The sequence below is a fragment of the Pangasianodon hypophthalmus genome, chromosome 8 (genome assembly GCF_027358585.1).
Source record: "Pangasianodon hypophthalmus isolate fPanHyp1 chromosome 8, fPanHyp1.pri, whole genome shotgun sequence".
Taxonomy (NCBI): Eukaryota; Metazoa; Chordata; class Actinopteri; order Siluriformes; family Pangasiidae; genus Pangasianodon; species Pangasianodon hypophthalmus.
Genome location: NC_069717.1, coordinates 4887542 through 4907263, shown reverse-complemented (window position 1 = coordinate 4907263; position 19722 = coordinate 4887542). Strand labels below are relative to the sequence as shown.

Genomic DNA, 19722 nt, shown 5'->3' with positions numbered 1-19722 from the left:
TAATATTGTGCCATTTGTAAATGTAGATCTTTTCTGTTAAGATTTGTCATCGAGTGAACCAAGTCAGAACAACAATATCTGAAAGAAATACATCAGAGGTTTTTAATGTAATCTCTATTTAATGCATCTGTAGGATATGTGTGATTACCATGGACAAGTATTTCAGTGTCTACTCTTTAGCCGTAGCATTATTATTTTTAAGACTCTGAGAGATAACTGAAAACTACAATTTTCTGCTTTTCAAATAAACCAGCAGTCAGATCAAAATTCGCCAATTGGAAATGCAAATTCACTGAAGGGGAAAGGACACGGGAAATGTGAAAAATGCACATTTGCTTCTTGTAACTTTATCGAGGTGAACTTGTGAATTTGTAAAACTCCATTTTGAAAACCAACAGAAAGAAAGAGGACGAGGCCGTGGTCTCTGGTTGGTAAAAGCACAAGGCAGAATGTGTAATTTATCATTTATGCTGTTGACATGGGGCTATCGTGTGCACCAACATATGAACTAGGGTTTTTATGGTAAAATTCTTTTTTTTCTGCCTGCTAGGATTTTCTTTTCCAACACTTGTGCAAAGCTTAAAGATTCAGTCCTTACAGGTTCTTTGTTTTTAGTCACTGCACCTTCAGCTGTGTGCATGTTTTGTAAGTCACTCTGGATAAGAGCGTCTGATGAAGGACTAAATGAGACAAATGTGAAAGAATGTTTTACCAAAGCTATTCTTATCTTATCCAACTCTAAAAGACTGGAACAATACAGTAAAATAAGTTCCAGTTACATACACTTTTCCTTAGGATTTGCTCTAACCATGTGTGGTTAGACCCAGAGAAGTACGTATGTTGGTAGCACCACAAATTATTCCCTCCAAAAAAAGAAGGAAAGGACGAATAACACAGAATTAGAGCCTCGGTCACAAATACACTATATGGCCAAAAGTATGTGGACACCTAACCATCACACCCATATATCCTTGAACATCCCATTCCAGATTATTCTCCCTTTTATAATAAGCTCCACTCTTCTGGGAAGGCTTTCCCCTGGATTTTGGAGCGAGGCTGTGGGGATTTGTGTTCATTCAGCCAGAAGAGTATTAGTGAGATCAGGCACTGATGTTGGGTGAGGAGGCCTGGCATGTAGTTGCTGTTCCAGTTCATCCCAAAGGTGATCAGTGGGGTTGAGGTCAGGGCTGAAGCGAAATTGTAACGCTACAGCATACAAAGACATTCTATACAATTGTGTGTTTCGAACTTTGCGCCAACAGTTTGGGGAAGAACCACATATGGGTGTGACGGTCAGGTGTCCACATACTATTGACCATATAGTGTATATTGACTAAAGAATTCATGAAAGCTCTTTGCGCAAACATTCATTTTCAAACAAATGCCCTCAACAAATGCCCTTAGACTTCCATTATAAGCGAGTTTCGAGTAAAAAAGTTGTCTGTTCTTTTCTCTGTGTAGGAAAATGTGCCGAAACTATTGTTCATGTTCATCACATATTCACTACAGATGTTGAAGATAGAGATTAGGTTGAAAAAAACAAAAATGCTCAAGTTTTGCTTTAACAAAATCTTCAGGAAAGCCATTTCTTTAGACTAATAACCACTGAATTTTAGTACAACTAAATAAAGATCGAGATCCTGTGCCATGAAATTGGTGAACAAGCATAGAAAAACCCATTTGTGTTCTACAAATTTAAACAAGTTGTATAAACTAAAAGTAACTGTGGACTTGGAGTAATCACTGGTAACTAACTAGTACAGTTATTCAGTTTTAATTGGCTCTGCTAAATTAAACCTATTTATACCACAGCACTGTTTTGGTCAGGTGTTGATTAATTTTCAGCTAGAATGTAAATCACGAGTTTATATTAATGCTATTATTTAAATATACAGTATTTTCATTTCCATAGTTACAGCAAATACACAGGCACTTGTATGGAGGACGCGTCACTCAATCTAAAACTAATAATAAACAGATTTAAAATCTGCAAGGAGACATTTATTTAACATTTATGGAAGGAGTCTCCAGTGTCAGTGCTTTGTAACGGTCAGTAAAGTATTCAGAACAGAGTACTTCATGATTTCTGCTTCTATGCAACAAGATAAGATGAATTTTTTTGTCTTATCTTCAAGAGCATGAAGAAAAATGAGAGGGAGTGGCTGTTTGTAGCTGCTATAATGTCAGTGATAACAGAAGCTAACTGCAAAAGTTGTACTTCATTAAACGTAACTAAAAACAGATAAAAAATATGACACTGTTTTGTTAATTAGTGAAAAAAGATTGAATTGTCAGCAAATTGCTGTGGTATAAGAGGAATAAAACACTTTGGGACGTGCTGTTTTTAGAAAATAATCAACTCCGAGGTAGTAACAGAGAAACCGCTTTGCATCATGCAACAAAACACCAACCTGTCGTTGATTATTTTCCTGTAACTGCACACACTGAAGTGTTTCGTTGCTTTCTAAAAGAGTTATGCTAAATTAAACACTGTTTAATACCCATGTGCTAACTCAAACGCATGTCAGCACCGTCCCTTTGCCAAAATCTAAACAAATCTATAGTAAAAACACTGTTGTGACTAATCTGTCTGAATGTGAATGTGAACACTGCTGTCGCTAGAGAAAACCAACTCAACCCAGAAAATTACACAAGAAGAATTCTTTCACACACACTTTCATCCAGATGCACCTTCATCTCTCTCTTCCTCTCAGTCTCTCTCCCTCTTGCTCTCTCTGTCTCTGTGAAGTTGGTGTTGTGTGTAAGTGTGCTGGTGTGTGTCGTGGCCTGCCCCTGGCCCATTGTGATGAATGTGTCTTATGCTGCTCTCCTGCTTGCAGGGCCGGGCCTGGCGTTCATCGCGTACCCCAAAGCCGTGTCGATGATGCCCGTGGCACCAGTCTGGGCCGCACTCTTCTTCTTCATGCTGCTGATGCTGGGGCTGGACAGTCAGGTCAGTCGTTCAGGGTCACATGGTGGGATTTAACCTAAAACTGGCACTTCATTAGCACCCTGGTGTTCTGTTCACAGTTTCACAGTTTGCCAGTCTTTTAGCAATCTTCAGGCTTAATAATATAACTGATGAGTTTAATCAGTGCGAGACAGTTCAGGGAAACTGCCAAACCACAGGCTACCAAACTTGGTCCTGGATTAACCCCTATCCTGCACAATTTAGTGCACGGGCTCCCAACCCTGGTCCCAGAGAACTACCTGCCCTTACATTTTAATGCACAGGTTCCCATATACCATATATTTTTTACCATAGACACAAACACTCACTGTCCATTTTAATACACCTGGACACTTGCTCAATCAGCCAATCATGTGGCAGCTAATAAGTGTTCCTAATAACATGGTTGGTCAGTGCATATACACTGTATATAGTAAAAGTTAGTCCATGGCTAAGGATAGTAAATAAGACATGAAAGGAATGAGACAGTGACTAAAATCTTTTTTTTTCTCTCTCTCTTATTTACAAAATTAGACTTTATATCATTTTAATAGTATCTGTACATGTGTCATTAATGGAAGTAAACCAGTTCCATAATGTTTGTTTCACTTTAAATAAAGACCATTACAAGACCATTAAGGGTTCATGCAGTACACCAGATTCACAGCGCTGGAATTTTTCAGCTGCGTTTAGGTTTGAATCTGTGGTTTTGTGTGTTTGATTTGCTTCAATTATGAACCCAATCATGCATCAAGTGCTTACATTTGCTCAATGAGCCAGTGATAGCACCAGCAGTCAGTCTGAATAGTGTGTAATTTAATGTGTTGTTTCTCCTCGTGCAGTTTGTTGGAGTGGAAGGCTTTATAACTGGCATCCTGGATCTGCTCCCTTCAAAGTTTAACAAGCGAGAAATCGCTGTGGCGATCTGCTGCATATTGTGCTTTGTTATAGATCTCTCCATGGTTACACAGGTAAGTGTGTTAACTGAAGCCAGTATTTGGGCCAACATTCATATTTAGCATGTAATGAACACTGGTATTGAGCTAGGAATCATTGTAGATCATCTTAGCGCAAATTATTACAATCATTTATGGAGCTTTTCAGTGTGCATTTCTTTACAGGGATAAAGCTGTGCAAGAGTTAGTCACAATTTTTGCAGAAGTTTTTTTTTTTAATTTTATTGCAGGCTGTTACAGTAGACCTCACTTTTTCATTTGTGTGTGTGTGTGTGTGTGTGTGTGTGTGTGTAGGGAGGGATGTACGTCTTCCAGCTTTTTGACTATTATTCAGCCAGTGGAATGACCCTGTTGTGGCAGGCATTCTGGGAATGCGTGGTTGTCGCCTGGGTTTATGGTAAGACTCACGAACACCACATAAACTATAACAACAGTTATACCACAGCACTGTTTAACACTCAACTCTTTTCACTCAATAATTTTTCTATAACAGTAGCTCTGACAGTAGTTCTGGCTGCTAAATTAAGATTTAAATTAAGCATTCGTTCCAATACGTTAACGTTTCTATAGTAACAGCTTAGACAGGGGCTCGTATGGCAGACGCTCCACATAAAGATGTTTAAAAACGTATTAAATTGTTGATATGGTGGGGTTTTCTTTGTGTAGATGTAACATTTTTGGAAGGGGTCTTTAGTGATGGAGGTAAGTTTTCAGGACAGAGAGCTTTGTTTCTTGGTAACATGACAAGCTGCATTTTTTGTCTTATTAAAATCAAGAGAGAGAAAAAGAGACTGTAATGAGGGATCGACTAACAGTTCTGTACAATATAACTGTAAATGGATAAAAAGTACAACCTATCATTTTTTACTTAATAAAAAAATCATAGTCAGTGGTAAGTTGCTGTGGTGTAAGAGGGATAAAAACACTTCAGGGTAGAAAATAATCCACTTCAGGGTGGGAGGAGTACTCTTCTTCACATCAGGCTGGCATCATGTTGATTATTTTCCTATAACAGCACACCTGTTTTATCTGTTACATAATTATCATGATCATAATAGCTGCCATCATACAATGTTAACAACAATTTGGATACTAAAGTAAAGGCTATATATGTTCATCTGAAGCCTGTGTATTAAAGTGTGTACGCTCTGTATGCGCAGGTGCTGATAAGTTTATGGATGACATTGCCCGTATGATCGGTTACCGGCCTTTCCCTTGGATGAAGTGGTGCTGGTCGTTTCTTACTCCATGTGTTTGCATGGTAAGAGAATCTGTTGTCTGCCTCTAAACCTACATAAATATTGCAGAATAGCTAGAAAACGTATTTTTCTTTTTAATAATTATGTAAATTATGTAAATTTTGAATAATAATTTTTTCATAATTACGCAATGCCGTAATTTTCCATAGTGCAGTTATTGTCTTGGATGCGCAATCCTCAGATTGTCTCGTGTATATTGTACACTGTAAAATTCATTCAGCAGCATAGGAGTTAATTCTGAAGATTATTCTGATCTATTCTCTTCTCATAAAGCTCGATTAAAAAATAAAGACTATGAAAATGTTTTGTTAGAACAGATTGTATGTGCTCCAGCAATTTTAAAGTATTTTTTTAAAGACTGGAATTCTAGTAATAACTCCAACTGTACATGAATTTAAGAATTTAGGACAGAGTCTCTTGTGTTTAGGCCAGTCCGGAGCCAAAACTCTTAGCCCGGACTGTTAGCACACCTGACCCTGCGTTAACACACCTGAACCTGCTCCTCGGGCTTGATCATTAGCAGAGGAGTTCAATCAGGTGTGTAAAGGACAGGGATAACACCCATAATGCTGTCTTGTTCAATTATTAATGCATGCTCATGTACAGAGTGTGCACAAAGATCACATCTTTCAGTCATTAATAGGCCATACACACACACGCACACACACACACACACACACACACACAAACACACACACAAACACACACACACATGGTACTGGTCCATGTGATGACTGAAACTGACTGGTGTTTGTATTCTCTCGCTCTCTCTCCACGTCTCAGGGAATATTCGTGTTCCACCTGGTGAACTACAAGCCTCTTACCTACAACAATGTGTACGTGTACCCGTGGTGGGGGGAGATGATCGGATGGTGGATGGCTCTCTCCTCCATGCTCTGCATCCCTCTTAGCGTTGTGTACAAGCTCATCATGGCCAAAGGATCCTTCAGACAGGTACGGCCCACGCAAAAGTTCTGCTTTTCGTGTACACAGCATTCTCTTTTTGATTAGAGCTAAATAAACTCTTACAGTACAGTAGACTCTAATGAACACGTCCAGATTTCCTTAAGTAGTTAAACGAGTACTTCACCAGTTTTCAGGCTAATCTTAATATATTGCATTTGTGCCATATTTATGATTATCATGGACAAGAATTTCAGCACCTATCCATGTTTTGTGAAAAGAACAGAAAACTTATCAACTCAGAACTTACTATAATGAAAGCCTAATGGCAGTCGTTGAGCTAAATGTTCAGTTATTATATAACTTAAATTCAAAACCACAACACTTAGAGGTCTTTATGCATCATCTGACCAACACAACCACTTGGTAACATATGACCAGTTTCATTTACAAAGACTTTTATATATATAGATGCAGTGAACAGAGATTAGGTTGAAACGTCACTGGAGTATTCCTTTAAGACTTTACAGTATGCATAATGCTATCGGAGCTGTAGTGCAGGCTACAAGTGAATGGACTTAAACATACAAGTCACATTACAAACCACTTTTCTTAGGTATTGTGTGATTCCACTGTTACACTCAGTAATGGAACAGCTGATAAAGCAAAAAAGAATAATAAAGCAATCCACAATGCGCCATGTGTTCCAGTGATTTTATGATGGCTAAGGGTGTTCTTAGGCACAGCGTGAAGCTATGACTATGATCACATCCTGTGTTCATTTAATTTCTTATTAATAACATTTGTCATAAATAGTTCTTCCCCCACGCAATCTAATCTGTTACCAGTAAGTTTTGGTTGCTAAGCAACGTAACAGACAAGAAGTAGGGCAGTCCTTGGACAGAACAGTGGCTTGAGTGTAATAGATTTATTGGCTTGAAATCTGGCTTTTTAAAGCAGAATTCAATTGTTGTAAAAATGTCATCATGTATCATGATAAAGATATATTTAGTCAAAGTCAAACCCTCGAACCAACAAATCCAAATTTACACTAATCCTCACTGACCCACCACTTTAACTGAGCCATTTGGATGAATTTTGCATTTGGGTCAGCAGTTTCCTACTGACTCAGTGCCATAAGAAGGAAAGTAGCGTGTTTAATTCTGATAAGTGGGCTAATGGCTTTCCATTGATTTGCACTGGAAATAGAACAGAATGGCATTTCAGGCCAGACACACAGAGTGATGCACAGGAAAGCATGTCAGGTAAATACTCTTAGTGAAAGCCGACTAGACAAGGTTTCCGAGTGGTGCAGCAGTCTAAAGTTTCTCCTTTTACATTCAGAGCAGTCAGCACCGTTAGCTCGCCTCAGGCGTGACAAGCTGGAGGTTACACGAGCAGCAGTTTGAAAAGATGGAGGAAGGAGGAATCTTTCATTAGCTCTGATCCTTCCAGATAAGGAATAGGAAAGAGCTAGGCTGAGGCCAGGAATTTGAATTGTGTACTGTAGGAGAAAATGGAGTACAAATTAAAAAAAACAAAACAACCTTTTTTTGACATTTTAAGTGTAAAGAATTCAAAAAGAGAGAACATCAGGCTGATTCTTTCCTAGACAGACTTGAGTACAGTGAGCTCCTGCTTGTTCTCTGTTCATTCCTGGTTTATTTATTGAGCATTGCCTGGAGATAAAGTAGAATTTATAGCTGAATAATAGCTTTTCCAGGAAAAATGCGCAGTGGGGAGGATAATAATTCAGGTACAGTTCTCAGAGTAACTAATCTCCATTTGTCAGCTCTGAAAAGTCATTTTAAACACCACCCCCAGACTCCCTGTTGTTAAATTTGAGACAAAACAGCAGAAATTACACCTAGGCAGCATCTCAGAGAGATTTCTGCCTTCTACGCGATGAAATATTCACAGATCTGAGACATGCAGTAAACTGTATGATGTATATTAGAGGTGTGCATTGGGGCTGGGACGCAGAACAAAAAAGTTGTGTGAGTTTTTTTACTTTCACACAGGCGAGAGAGCGAGTGGTCAGATATGAAGCTTGGGGGACAAATAAAGATGGCATTCATTAACATAAACGATGCATTTACACTACAGCATCCTTAGTAACTGCCTGGTCAAGGTTGCAATGGTTTAATTAGGCTATTAGTTTGTTTATATTTTGGGAAATAGCACCAAATAATTTGTAAGAAAATATTGCAGGCGTTTTTTCTTTGGTGACAGTGCTGGCATTTCTACTTCAGGGATTGTTAAAAAAAAAGCCACACCCACTTCTGGTTTAAATTCGAATACAAATATTTGGAGCACTAAACAGTTACCGAGACAGGGTGTACATACAAGTCAAGCGTCTGAGTTGTGTTTTTTCTTCTTGATCCGCAGCGCTGGGAGAATCTGACCAAACCCGTGTGGGCTGCGCATCATTTGGAGTACATGCCACCCGACGCAGACATCAGAAGCCTGTCGTCACTGTCCCCAGGCACCGAAGACAACAAGGTCATCATCTTCGAGAGCGGCATGTAGCCGTGAAGTCGGAGGATCCGAGCGGAAACCGAAGACAAGCTGATAATGATGCTGCCTATATTCCAATTCAGTTTTACACTTGTCCGAATGAAATGGTGTACTTTTATAAGAAGTACGTTTACAAGAAGTCGATGACTCGACAGAACTTCCGGGTTGAAATTGCTGCTCTTTCTATTTCACTCCTGCAGTTCTGTACATTTTAGCAGCACACTATTAGCTTGTCCTTGGTTCAGAAGGAGATGTGCAGCATGAGAGGGAGTCTAGCTTGGTGTAGCTCTTTCTTACCATCACCTCCTCAGGGCAGAATTCCCACAATCCTCCTCATTCAGCCTGGCACGGATAAAAGTTATGTTTGTGTTTGATATGGGGAGGATACGTACAGATATGTGTCAACTGGTCCATTTGAATCTACGCTCATTAACGCCCGTTTAGACGTAGACACAGCAATTGGGTCCACTGTATTTAAAACTAAGGGCCAAAATAGATGATCTATGATAACATTCTCCCTTCTTTAGTCTGTCATTATATAGTATTACTTATAATACAGTGTATTTGTGTATATTTAGGTCAGACCAATATAATACGAGAATAAGTGTTAGGTTAAATGTTAAAAAAGAAAAGAAATAGTTGTTCTTTTGTCTTTTTTATTTACTGACCACTGAGGTACGGAGTAACCAGATCGTATGTCGAACATTTCCTTTTATTGCACAGTCTACAGAGTTCGTTTTTTTTTTTAATTGAATGAGTGTCTGCAAAATGTCAGCACCTTTTTTTTTGTAAAACACAGCTCACTTTGTGTGCCAAACAGTATGCTTCCTTCATGTCTCTCAGACAGGAAGGACTCTTTGCCATAAAAAATCCAGATTTCATCTGCCTAGTTAAGTTGGATTTGTACTCGTTTTGTGCTTGAAGTAATGACTAATATTTGGTAAAGCAGATATGTGGTGATGACAAACTAAAAGCATCACTTCTATATTTTGCACATTTTTTTTTAAATATCAGATGTTTGTATATATAAGATTTTTGAACACTAAATTCAGAATTGGCTTCATTTTAAAGCAGAGACAATGAGAGTGTAATATAGCGATGCTGTAATGTTGAATGAACGCTATATTGTGCTCAGAGAATAAGTGATAACAGTGAGGATGAGGATTTAAAGGAGTACTTCAGCCTTTTCTTAACCTGAGCTTTTTGTACCATATCTGTAGTGTATGTGCTGTTACCATGGAGAAGAATTTCGACATATTTCCCTGTGCCGAGAAAACCCGATTAATCAAAATTCACTTACAGTTTACGTCTAAGGGCAGCTGTTGGGGCAGTCAGTAAAAGTTTAAAACACATATCTATATAGAACAAATTACTGTCAGGACACTCCAACAAGGATGAGAAGGACATGAAAGTTATTTAGTTGTGGAGTTTTATTCAATTTTGCCAAATTGAATAAAAGTTTTTGGTTTTTATTGTGTCTCTCTAAGAAAAGTGCAAATTTTACATAATTAAATCTTAATTAATAAATACCCTTGACTGCAAGTTCATGAAAGCACTCTATTAAAATACTAAAATGTTTTGCCCTTAGACTTCCATTATACAGCTTGTCTGTTTTTTCTCAGCAGAAAACGCAAAAAAAAGCAAAAGAAAAAAAGCAAAAAAATCTTATTCATGGTAATGACACGTAGAATACAGATGTGGTGGATTGGGACTGGATTGAAAAACGCTGGAGTATTCCTTAAATATCATAACCAAAATGCTTAAATCATAATATAAAGCTTTATACAGCATCACTGATTGGTTGGTATGGAGATATTTTTATATCTTGATCAATTGTTTGGGTTTAAGGGTGAATGAAGGGGCTTTTTGCCAACGTCGGGTAGGATAGGAGTGATAGAACACTCCTGTCATGTAATAGTAGCGAATAATGGATTGTTAGCATAAGGCCTGTGCGGAAGTGATGTACAGCCTGAGTTGACGGGTAACAGTTGCCAAACTTTGCCTTTTATTGTGTGTTTCAGCGTAAGAGCCCATTAATATCTAAGTGTATATCGCGTCAAACTGCACTGTGGGAATTCTGCCCTTCTTTCCTTACTCTAGTGTACCTTACTCTAAGCCTTTCTAACACCGTCGAAATCTAGAAACCATTAGAATGTAAAAAGTAGATGTTCAATTTTAATCTTAACTTTTGTTTTACATAATGTGAAAGAGTTCAGAGATTTATTTTGTGAAGGCTTTTATTTTGCTGATATACTTATATACATCTATATATATGTATATATATATATATATATATATAGAAGTATAAATATACATACTGAATATCTGTGAGGTATATTTTAAAAGTTTGCTGCAGGATGAATTTTTGATAAGATATGACTGTGGAAAGGGAGTTATTAATGATACGATTCAGTGGCGTTATAGAAAGAAACATTAAGACAGCACATTGTGTTGTCTATTATAAGTATCAAGCTCGTGTGTGTGCGTGCGTGCGTGTGTGTGTGTGTTATGTGTTAGATTTCAGTATTTTCGGCTGACCACCCAGGGACCAAACTCAACGGATATTAATCTGATTTCTAAGATTACCTTATAGAGACACAGGAGATACAGCTGAGTGCAAAAGTTTGTACACCCTTAGAACAAAATGAAGACTATAAGACAATGTTATTTATATGTTAGGTTTCATAGGTATTCCTTCATTACAAAAGTAACAAAAATATTCAAATAGTGTATGTTAAGATATTAATAAGGGCCAAAACCCCAAACCAATCCATTGAAATGTTTGTGAATGTAATATTCCTTGGTGAATTGTGTAACTGCCCTCAGCCTCCTTTTCCCCTATTTTTTCTGTTTACAGCATTTTGTCAAGTAGAGATACATTTTCCTTTTTCACTCAGAATTCACAGGGGATGTAAACTTTTGCACTTAACTGTACTACTTTGAGCAATGCATGCACTGCAATTAATCTGATCTAAGAGTCTGTCAGAGTGTCTCACACTCAGCTTCTGTGGCTTTTGTGCTCATTTCCCAAGACCTTTTAATCAAACTGAAACCAGCGAAGCTAATCACAGATCACAAGTGCAGCTCATTACGACACATTCAGAGCTAAGAGCCTGTCCACTTTTAAGCCAATATGTGAAAATAATGTATTTTAATGTATAAGACACCAGTGACCTTGGAATAATCGAATTAATCTGATTAATTCCTTGAAGCAGACAGCATGTGAAAGCACCTTCAAGGCAGTATTTTCCCAAGGACTTTTAACTTAGTGAGACCAAAACCAGCGAAACTGCCTGTATCGATCACAGCTCCAAAGTGCTCTGGGTCACATGTTTAAGGTATTAACCAGGTTGAAAAGTTTTTTCCCCCCATTTTTATTTACTGTACATACACTGAAGGACCACTTTATTAGGAACGGGAGTGGAACCCAATGTGGTTGTGCGTTCTGAGATGCTTTTCTGCTCACCGTGGCTGTAAAGAGGGGTTACAACTCTACAGACTGTTGTGCGTGAAAATCAGAGGAGATTAGCACTTTCTGAAATACTCAAACCAGCTCATCTACAACCTCTGTGCAACGGTCAAAGTCCCCATCACATATTTGCTCCATTCTGATGTTTGATGTGAACATTAACTGAACCTCTTGACCTGTAGCTACATGATTTTATGCATTGTGCTGCTGCCACATGATTGGCTGATTGGGTGAATGCGCAGGTGCTCCTAATAAAGTGGACAGCGAGTGTAGAGTCCTTTTATTCCAAATAGAAATTAATGAGATACTAGAAAAAAGCAACTTCTGGTAACTCTGAGTTGAGGATCTGATTCTTATTTCTCAAATTAAAACCAAAACTAGCGAAACTGCCTGTGATGATCACCGATCACAGGCGAAGCATCTGAAGAGTTTCCCTTTTCTGAGTTTCATGAATTCCTCTTCATCCAACAGCACCCTGGGATGGTCAGCTGATAAAATGTTGTTTAGTCATTGTATGTAGAAAAGTAAAGAAGAAACATGAACATTACCAAAAAAATAAATAAATAAAAAAGTTGTTCTTGACAGTAGCTTTGTCCCAAAGACTTGCTCACTGCAGATGAACTGGAGTTTGGTCTAGTTAATGTAGTACTGTTCATTAGAAAAGGGAAGATTTTAGAAAATATAGAAAAGTACATAAAGAGATGTTTTCTTTAATCAGCAAATTTTTTACATTAATGAATGAACTGATTAATAAATTAATTGATTAAAAAAAGAAACGTATCAATGAATTAATCTATATTTCTAAATGAACTTAAATAACTAACTTTTACTCTTCTATAAATTGAAAACTGTTAAATGTAAATCTATGATTAAAATCTATCAATCCAACATATGATCTGTATGTTTTACGAGTTAAATTAACCAGCAGTAACCAGGTTTTTTTTTTTTTTTAAATAAAAAAAACTTCCTAATGGAACAGAAATTTTTTTTTTTTTCAAATTGTGAACTCGTTTCATAGTGTATGATGAATTTTTGGCTAAAATGTTTTAAATCAAATCTAAATCAAGAATCATTAGTGAAAAGTTAATTTCTTGACTTAAAAGCGTATTAGAGCACATTATATTAGTGGTAGACAGAAACTCTACAGCTTTGGGTCAGGTTACTGTCTCGAAGGTTCTCTTATTAACATAGTTAACTTAGTGATTAACTCTTTCATCGTTGTGCTTCGTGACATGCTGTGAGCTGTAACCACAGTCTTCCATTCGTAAGCTGAAGTAGTAATAACATAACGACTCGTGCTGTAAAAGTCATTGCTCATGCAGGAGTTGATCACTGATCATTGATGATGTTGATGTATGAAGGGCTTCATGCTTTATACCACTGTGACTGTGTGCTGAAGATCCACTCACCCATATCAGAGCAACAACCGGCAATAAACGAACTAACTCCATGGCAACACACTCGCGTCCTGTCTTTCCTCCTGGCTCATCTGTGTATTAGTGAAGAACGTAGAAGGTAGCAACAGCACTACAGAGCTCTCTCATTCAATAATATTCAATTCAATAATAATCCCTCAGTACAGATTGAGTTTATAAACATAATCCAACTAGATACATATTAGGCTCGTTATTTAACTGCGTATTATAATAGTTTGACTATTTAATGATGCCATAGAGCTTTTTGTTCTGGAACTTTCCACTCCAAAACACATTTCTATCCATATCCATTATTTTCAAGTTGACATTATTTATAGCTCACTTTGTTTTTAAGACATTGAGGTTTAGATTACGCCAGTTTAAGTGATCAGTCAAAGAGGCTAATATGTTCCTTACACAGTATGTGCTTAATATTTGGAAAATTTTAATGTGAGTGATTACATTTATTAAATAAATGTGTGTTTGGATCATGAGACATTTTTTTTTTTTTTGTACACTGGAAAGTGTCCCAGGCTGTAAAACATTTAAAACCCCCTGTAAAAAATATCTACACTGACAGAAAAATATTCAAGCAAATTCAAAATAATTTTAGTACTTTTTTGAACCATAACTTTTGCTTGTATTTTTTTTTTAAATCTTTTATCTTTTTTTGTCTCTGTGTAGAACAGAACAACAGAAGGTTGTTCAGGAGAACCCCTTTAGGAAGCTAAGAACCCTCTACAAACGATGTCATAATATAAATGAAGTTCTACATCCTGTATATACAAAAAAGAATACACACCCCTGTTAAAATTTAAAAGGTTAAAGGTTAAAAGGTTTTTCTGAAAAACAAATAGAAATGTTTTAGGAAAGAAAAAAAAAGAAAAGCATTAGATGTACCATGGAACACCATGAAGGCCATCATCAACAAGTGGAGGAAATGGAGCACCACGGTGACATTTCCATGAACAGGATATTCCTCCAACGTTGATGAAAGGACAAGATAAAACCCTATCACGGAGGCTGCCAAGAGACCTACAGCAATGTTAAAGGAGCTGCAGGAATATCTGGCAAATACGGTCACTCCCTGCAAGTGACAACAATCTTCACTTGTATTCTTCACTTGTCTGGGCTGTGGGCTACGGTGGCTAGACGAAAACCCTTTCTCATGGAAAAAAAATCCAAGCCCACCTAAATTTTGCCAAAACCATGTGGCAAAATGTGTGTGTGATGGTCTGATGAGTCCAAGGTAGAACTTTTAGGGCATAATTATAAAAGACACTGTATATTTGGTGCTTATCACACAAAGAACACCATACTCAGGGTGAAGCATGGTGGTGGCAGCATCATGCTACGGGGCTGCTTCTCTCCAGCTGGGACTGGGGCTCTAGTCAAGATAGAGAGAATCATGAATAGCTCCAAATACCATTCTATTTTAGCACAAAACCTGCAGGCCTCTGTTAGACAGCTGAAGATGAAGAAAAAATTCACCTTCCAGCACGACAACACCTGAAAACAAAAATCCACACTTATGCAACCAGGTTCTTGCACTTTTTTTCCCCTTAAAATGTTTTTGCTTGACTTTTGTTGGTTGTTATATCACATTAAAGGTGGAAAAAGATCTGATATGATTTATCATGGTTTCATTTTTTACATCACAATAACCCGCAATTTTAACAGGGGTGTGTAAACTTTTTATATCCTTAGTAAAAGGCAGATTCTTGTTCCTCTATTTCTCAGTGTGTTTAAATGATTGAGGAGGCTTCGACTGGAGAACTGAGAAGAACTCTAGTATAAGCAGCCATGACAAATGTTTCATAAACACAGACACACATGCACACATACTCACACATACAAGAATGCTGAATTAATTTCCTTCACCACACAGATGTGTCTGGTGGTTGTGCATTGTACTCAGCCTGATGCAGTTTAAACTGGTTCTCCTGATAAAGGCTGTTTGTAAGAGGAAGGCAGCTGCCATATTAAGCTCAGGCAGTGGCCCCACTGTCACACAGTCTGTAAAGGCTATGTTTAGCTTTCTCACTCTGCTCTATTTCTGGACCACAGTGGATCTCTGGACAAACAGCTGAAACCCTGAGCTGATGTCGACTCCACCATCTCCACCATTCGAACAACACACTGTACGTGCTGTATGGTGCATACACACATTCACTGGCCATCTTGAGGATTTCTCCGAGTGCCAGATAGCAGAGACATCCAAGACAAATATGGCTGAGTGTAAGCACATAATGGCGTGTTGTGGCACTGTTAAGTGTATTGTGGGCCAAAAGTGTTTTGTCAGCTACTTTTATAAACTTTTTGAGCAGAAATTAGAATCTGGGCTAAAAATGTATAGCATATTCATTTTAAAACACGCAGTCCCATCCAGGCTGAGTGGCTGCGCTCTGGCACACGATCTGGCTGAGTTCCTCTCCAGCATTCCACAGCGATGTGTAAGCCAGATGAAGCGGGTAGGTGTGGGCCTTTACTTATTTGCTATCAGAGACGCACTGTGAAATCAATCATGGAGAGCAATGAGAGCTGAAAGAGAGAAGGCCACACATTTGTGGTGTGATTGTGCCAAAATATTTGCTGGCATTCGGTTTCATCACCAATGTGGCAGCTGTAGAGAGGGTTAGGTCTTCAGTACAGCAAGTGTTGAAAAACAATTAGAAGCTCAATTATGAGTGGTGGACTTTTAAAAAAAAATTGTTCAAGGGTTCTGCGGACAGTTCCTGGTTCTTGGCTTCTGGATCAATCAGTGAAATCAGTTTCAGTGAAAGGGAAACAATGTTATAAAGTCCTAAACAGATCTTCCCCTAGAGCAGGGATCCCCAAATCCGGCTCTGGACCAGATGTGGAGCCGTGCAATTTACAAAAACAAAAAACTCCTCTTTTGTTTTATTCATTTATTATTTATTATACATAAATGCAACTTCAAACAAACACATTTAAATCGTGCGCTATTCTGCTTAGCTTTTTCAGTACCATTACACAATGCACTAGCAGCAATAAAAATCTACAAATTTCTCAAAAATCTACCTCCGATAGTTCCTCGAAAACATAGAGTGACTCTGACTCAGTGGAACAACAGAAATCAAGAAAATGAACACGAAAATATGGTGAAATATTTACTGAATATGGATTTACAAGCGTGACAGTAAATAAAGAGAATCCAGACTGTCTAGGCTTGGGGGTTGCAGAAAATTTATAATGTACATTTGGCCAAATGCTTTGGGAACCGCTGTCTTAAAGGAACTAACCAAATATTTTTAGGGTTCTAGATTTAACCTTGTTAGAGCCAAAACGTCTCTGAACTTAATTGCTTGGCAGTGTGACAGTCCAGTCCAGTGAACACTGTTGGGAAAGTAAATGTCAGAGGGCAATCTTTAAAGCCTCTCTAAAAATACTCATAGAACCATCATGCTTGATGTATTTACTCTCTATATCACAGTAATATTACATTGTTAACATGAAGACGAGGGACACTCCTTGCCAATAAGGTGGATAGGAAGAGTTGAGTCAACCAGTCCTGCTTTGATTTCCAGTTACTGTGTGGTGGTCTGGGGATATCACGGTGGCTGAATAAGCCAAATAAGATGAAAAATATTAGGTTTCACCAAAATAATGTCTTCTGGAAGTATCATGTTAGGTAAGGAGACAGTCTAACAAAAGTGGTGGTGAAAACAGTCAGTCTGCATTAATGTGTTGATTTCCTCACCCAGTGAATGTCACTCTTTGATCAAGCTGATGGACAGGTGTGTGTCGTGAAATGGACACAAGCCAAATCAATTCAGTTTACACACTCGCACTACATAGGACATAACACAATGGCTACTCTACCCTATCCACTGCACAACATGACCAACAGGAAGTCATTTAGGATTCTTCCTGTGGCTCGGCTCGGCTCTGTTCCCTCAACTTTAGCTAATCTGGCTTTTAACTTTCCCCCCAGTACACTTCACAAATATTCATTTCAGTCAGGGTCTATGCTCAAGTGAAAGATGGATTAGTGAAGTATTAGCCAGAGTGCTGCCTTTAAATAGTCTATATTACAGAATCATATTAGGAGCTCATATTTAGCTGATCTGTTATTATAGATAAATCCATGTAGCTAATCTACAGTAAACCGAATCTCTTCTGTATCATCCTTATCATATTTTTCTCCTTACACCTTAACCAACATGGCTATTTTTATAATACAGCTGCCATGCAGTGCTCTACACACTGGCCTTGTCATATTTTAAGCAGAGGTCTGTCTCCGACTCAACTCATGCAAGCTAGAGACCCTTTACTGTATCACTACAGATGATGAAAATAAGCTACTAGAAACAGCCTTATGCTCAGTGAACAATATAGAATGTGTTTTAGGGTCCAACAGGTCAACAAATAAATACACTATGGCACGTTCTTTGTTGAAAGCTGACTCATGTTTGGACAGTTTATCGTTCCGTAGGGAAAAATTAATTTTCCATTTTAGACAGCATAAAGATCAGTGGCTTGGCTGAGGAATGGTCAGCACTTTGGGATGGTCCCTTCTTTCCTTCACTAGTGGAATAAAATCCAGCAAGGAAATTAATTCTCTTGAGCCTTTTATTTCATTTGCTCAACTAGCTGATCCAAAGTAACATACAATTGGGGGTTAAGACATCTTGCCCAAGGAGCCAAACGTGACAGCTTAGTGAAGCTGGGGTTTGAACTTATGATCTTACAACCAGGAGGCCAGTGCCTTAACCACTGAGCCATCACACATATGCAAGAGGACATGAACCAGGGCTTCCAAGTGGAACAACTGTCCAATGTTGTGCCCTATACCTGGGCTAACCAGGGCCAGGAGTGTAATTCAATTGACCCTGCTCTCTGGTTGACAAAATGGCATTTCTTCCTCAATCTCTATGTCGATTAGTAGGTTGGTAGCCAATCACTGGCACACTTTACCTCAGTAAAGGCTCTCCTCCAAAATCTGCTTGATGATGTTGATAAAACATCAAAATCATATGATGTTGTACAAGCAGTACTTCCTTAAATACATGTGGTTTTTTGAAGTACATATTATTTTCACCTTCCCTGATGGTATGTACGATAAGTGGAAACCTAGTTAAAGGAGTGAAAGAAACAATTTTTTAAAAAGTGTTCGAGAACCACGCTGAGAACCCAAGTTTAAGGCTTGAGATTAAATATCGCTTAAAAATTCACAATGTGGGATTTTTAAATGAGTAAACAATCCAGAATGCACAAACTACATGAAATAACCAGCAATAAAGAAACAACTTCTCCACAGTAGTCGAGAAATAGATGGCAAAATTATTATCCCGGGGATATTTACCAGCCCAAATATGGTCGTAAACTTTCAGCACATAAGAGTTGTTGCACTTTAGAGCACAGCAAGCACCAAGAATTCATTCTTCATAAAATCAACTGAACAAAGTTCTAATTTAGAGCAGCAAGGCATGCCGTGTTTTCAGCGCCGAATGCAATCAGAGTTTGGCTCGTTGTGTTGAGCAGATTGTTTCTTGGCTTCACTTGATAGTCTATTACACTTGGGGCAACACTAGTGGCACTGTCACCATTATAACCTCCTTTCTCACATAAGCACTGTGTTTGTATAAAGCTCTTTTTCATTCGAGTCCTTCGTCATTGCTTTTGGTCTTCCTGAGTTGGAAGCTGTGTCTCCCTGCTTACCGCTGTGACCTATGATGTCATCTTTTGAAATAATGGAGCCCTGAGCTCAGAGCAGGAAGATAAATCACAGATCAGATTTTGTGAAAAGTTCAGCTCAATCCAGGAACAATCTCCCCTTAGAGGAAGCCCTGCCACCATTTTAAGAGTTATTTCAATCATTCATAAGCTCAAGGCAAATCAATATGACTAGACCTGAGGGATTGGATTCTCAAACTAATTTGGACCACCATACTGACTCAGCATCTGTCTGTTCAAGTTATTAATACATTTAGAAAGAACAGTGTTGCTTCTTTCCTGTCTGTGGGTGTGACTGTAGAAGACTTTATAACTAGTAGTCCAAAGATTTGCCAAACAGAATATGTTTCTCAGCTACAGCAGTCACAGGTCTTAATTAGTAGTTTGACCAGCTTAGCATTACTGTTGAACATTTTTTAATGAAAAATAACATGCATAATAACATAACCACAGCAATTTGCCAACGATTACTTTTTTATTAATGTAAGACTGGCATATTGTACTTTTACCCATTTATAGTTGCATTTAATGTTGTGGAAGGTCCAGAAGATAAGTT

The 19722-nt window shown here is 38.1% G+C and overlaps 1 protein-coding gene across 3 annotated transcripts in view; it reads left to right on the top strand.

Annotated features, from left to right (window-relative positions):
• Window positions 1–13510, top strand: part of slc6a8 (solute carrier family 6 member 8) — a 44039-nt gene extending 30529 nt beyond the window's left edge. For 2 of the 3 annotated variants that reach the window (XM_026928167.3, XM_053235918.1), the window contains 6 exons: window positions 2841–2953; window positions 3793–3921; window positions 4201–4303; window positions 5067–5167; window positions 5949–6119; window positions 8457–13510. In XM_026928167.3, the coding sequence (XP_026783968.2) occupies window positions 2841–2953; window positions 3793–3921; window positions 4201–4303; window positions 5067–5167; window positions 5949–6119; window positions 8457–8597 (758 nt within the window). In that variant the 3' untranslated portion in view covers window positions 8598–13510. Of the gene's footprint in view, window positions 1–2840; window positions 2954–3792; window positions 3922–4200; window positions 4304–5066; window positions 5168–5592; window positions 5703–5948; window positions 6120–8456 lie in introns of those variants that run through there. The other variant, XM_026928168.3, reaches the window with a different exon arrangement.
• The last annotated feature ends 6212 nt before the right edge of the window (window positions 13511–19722 follow it).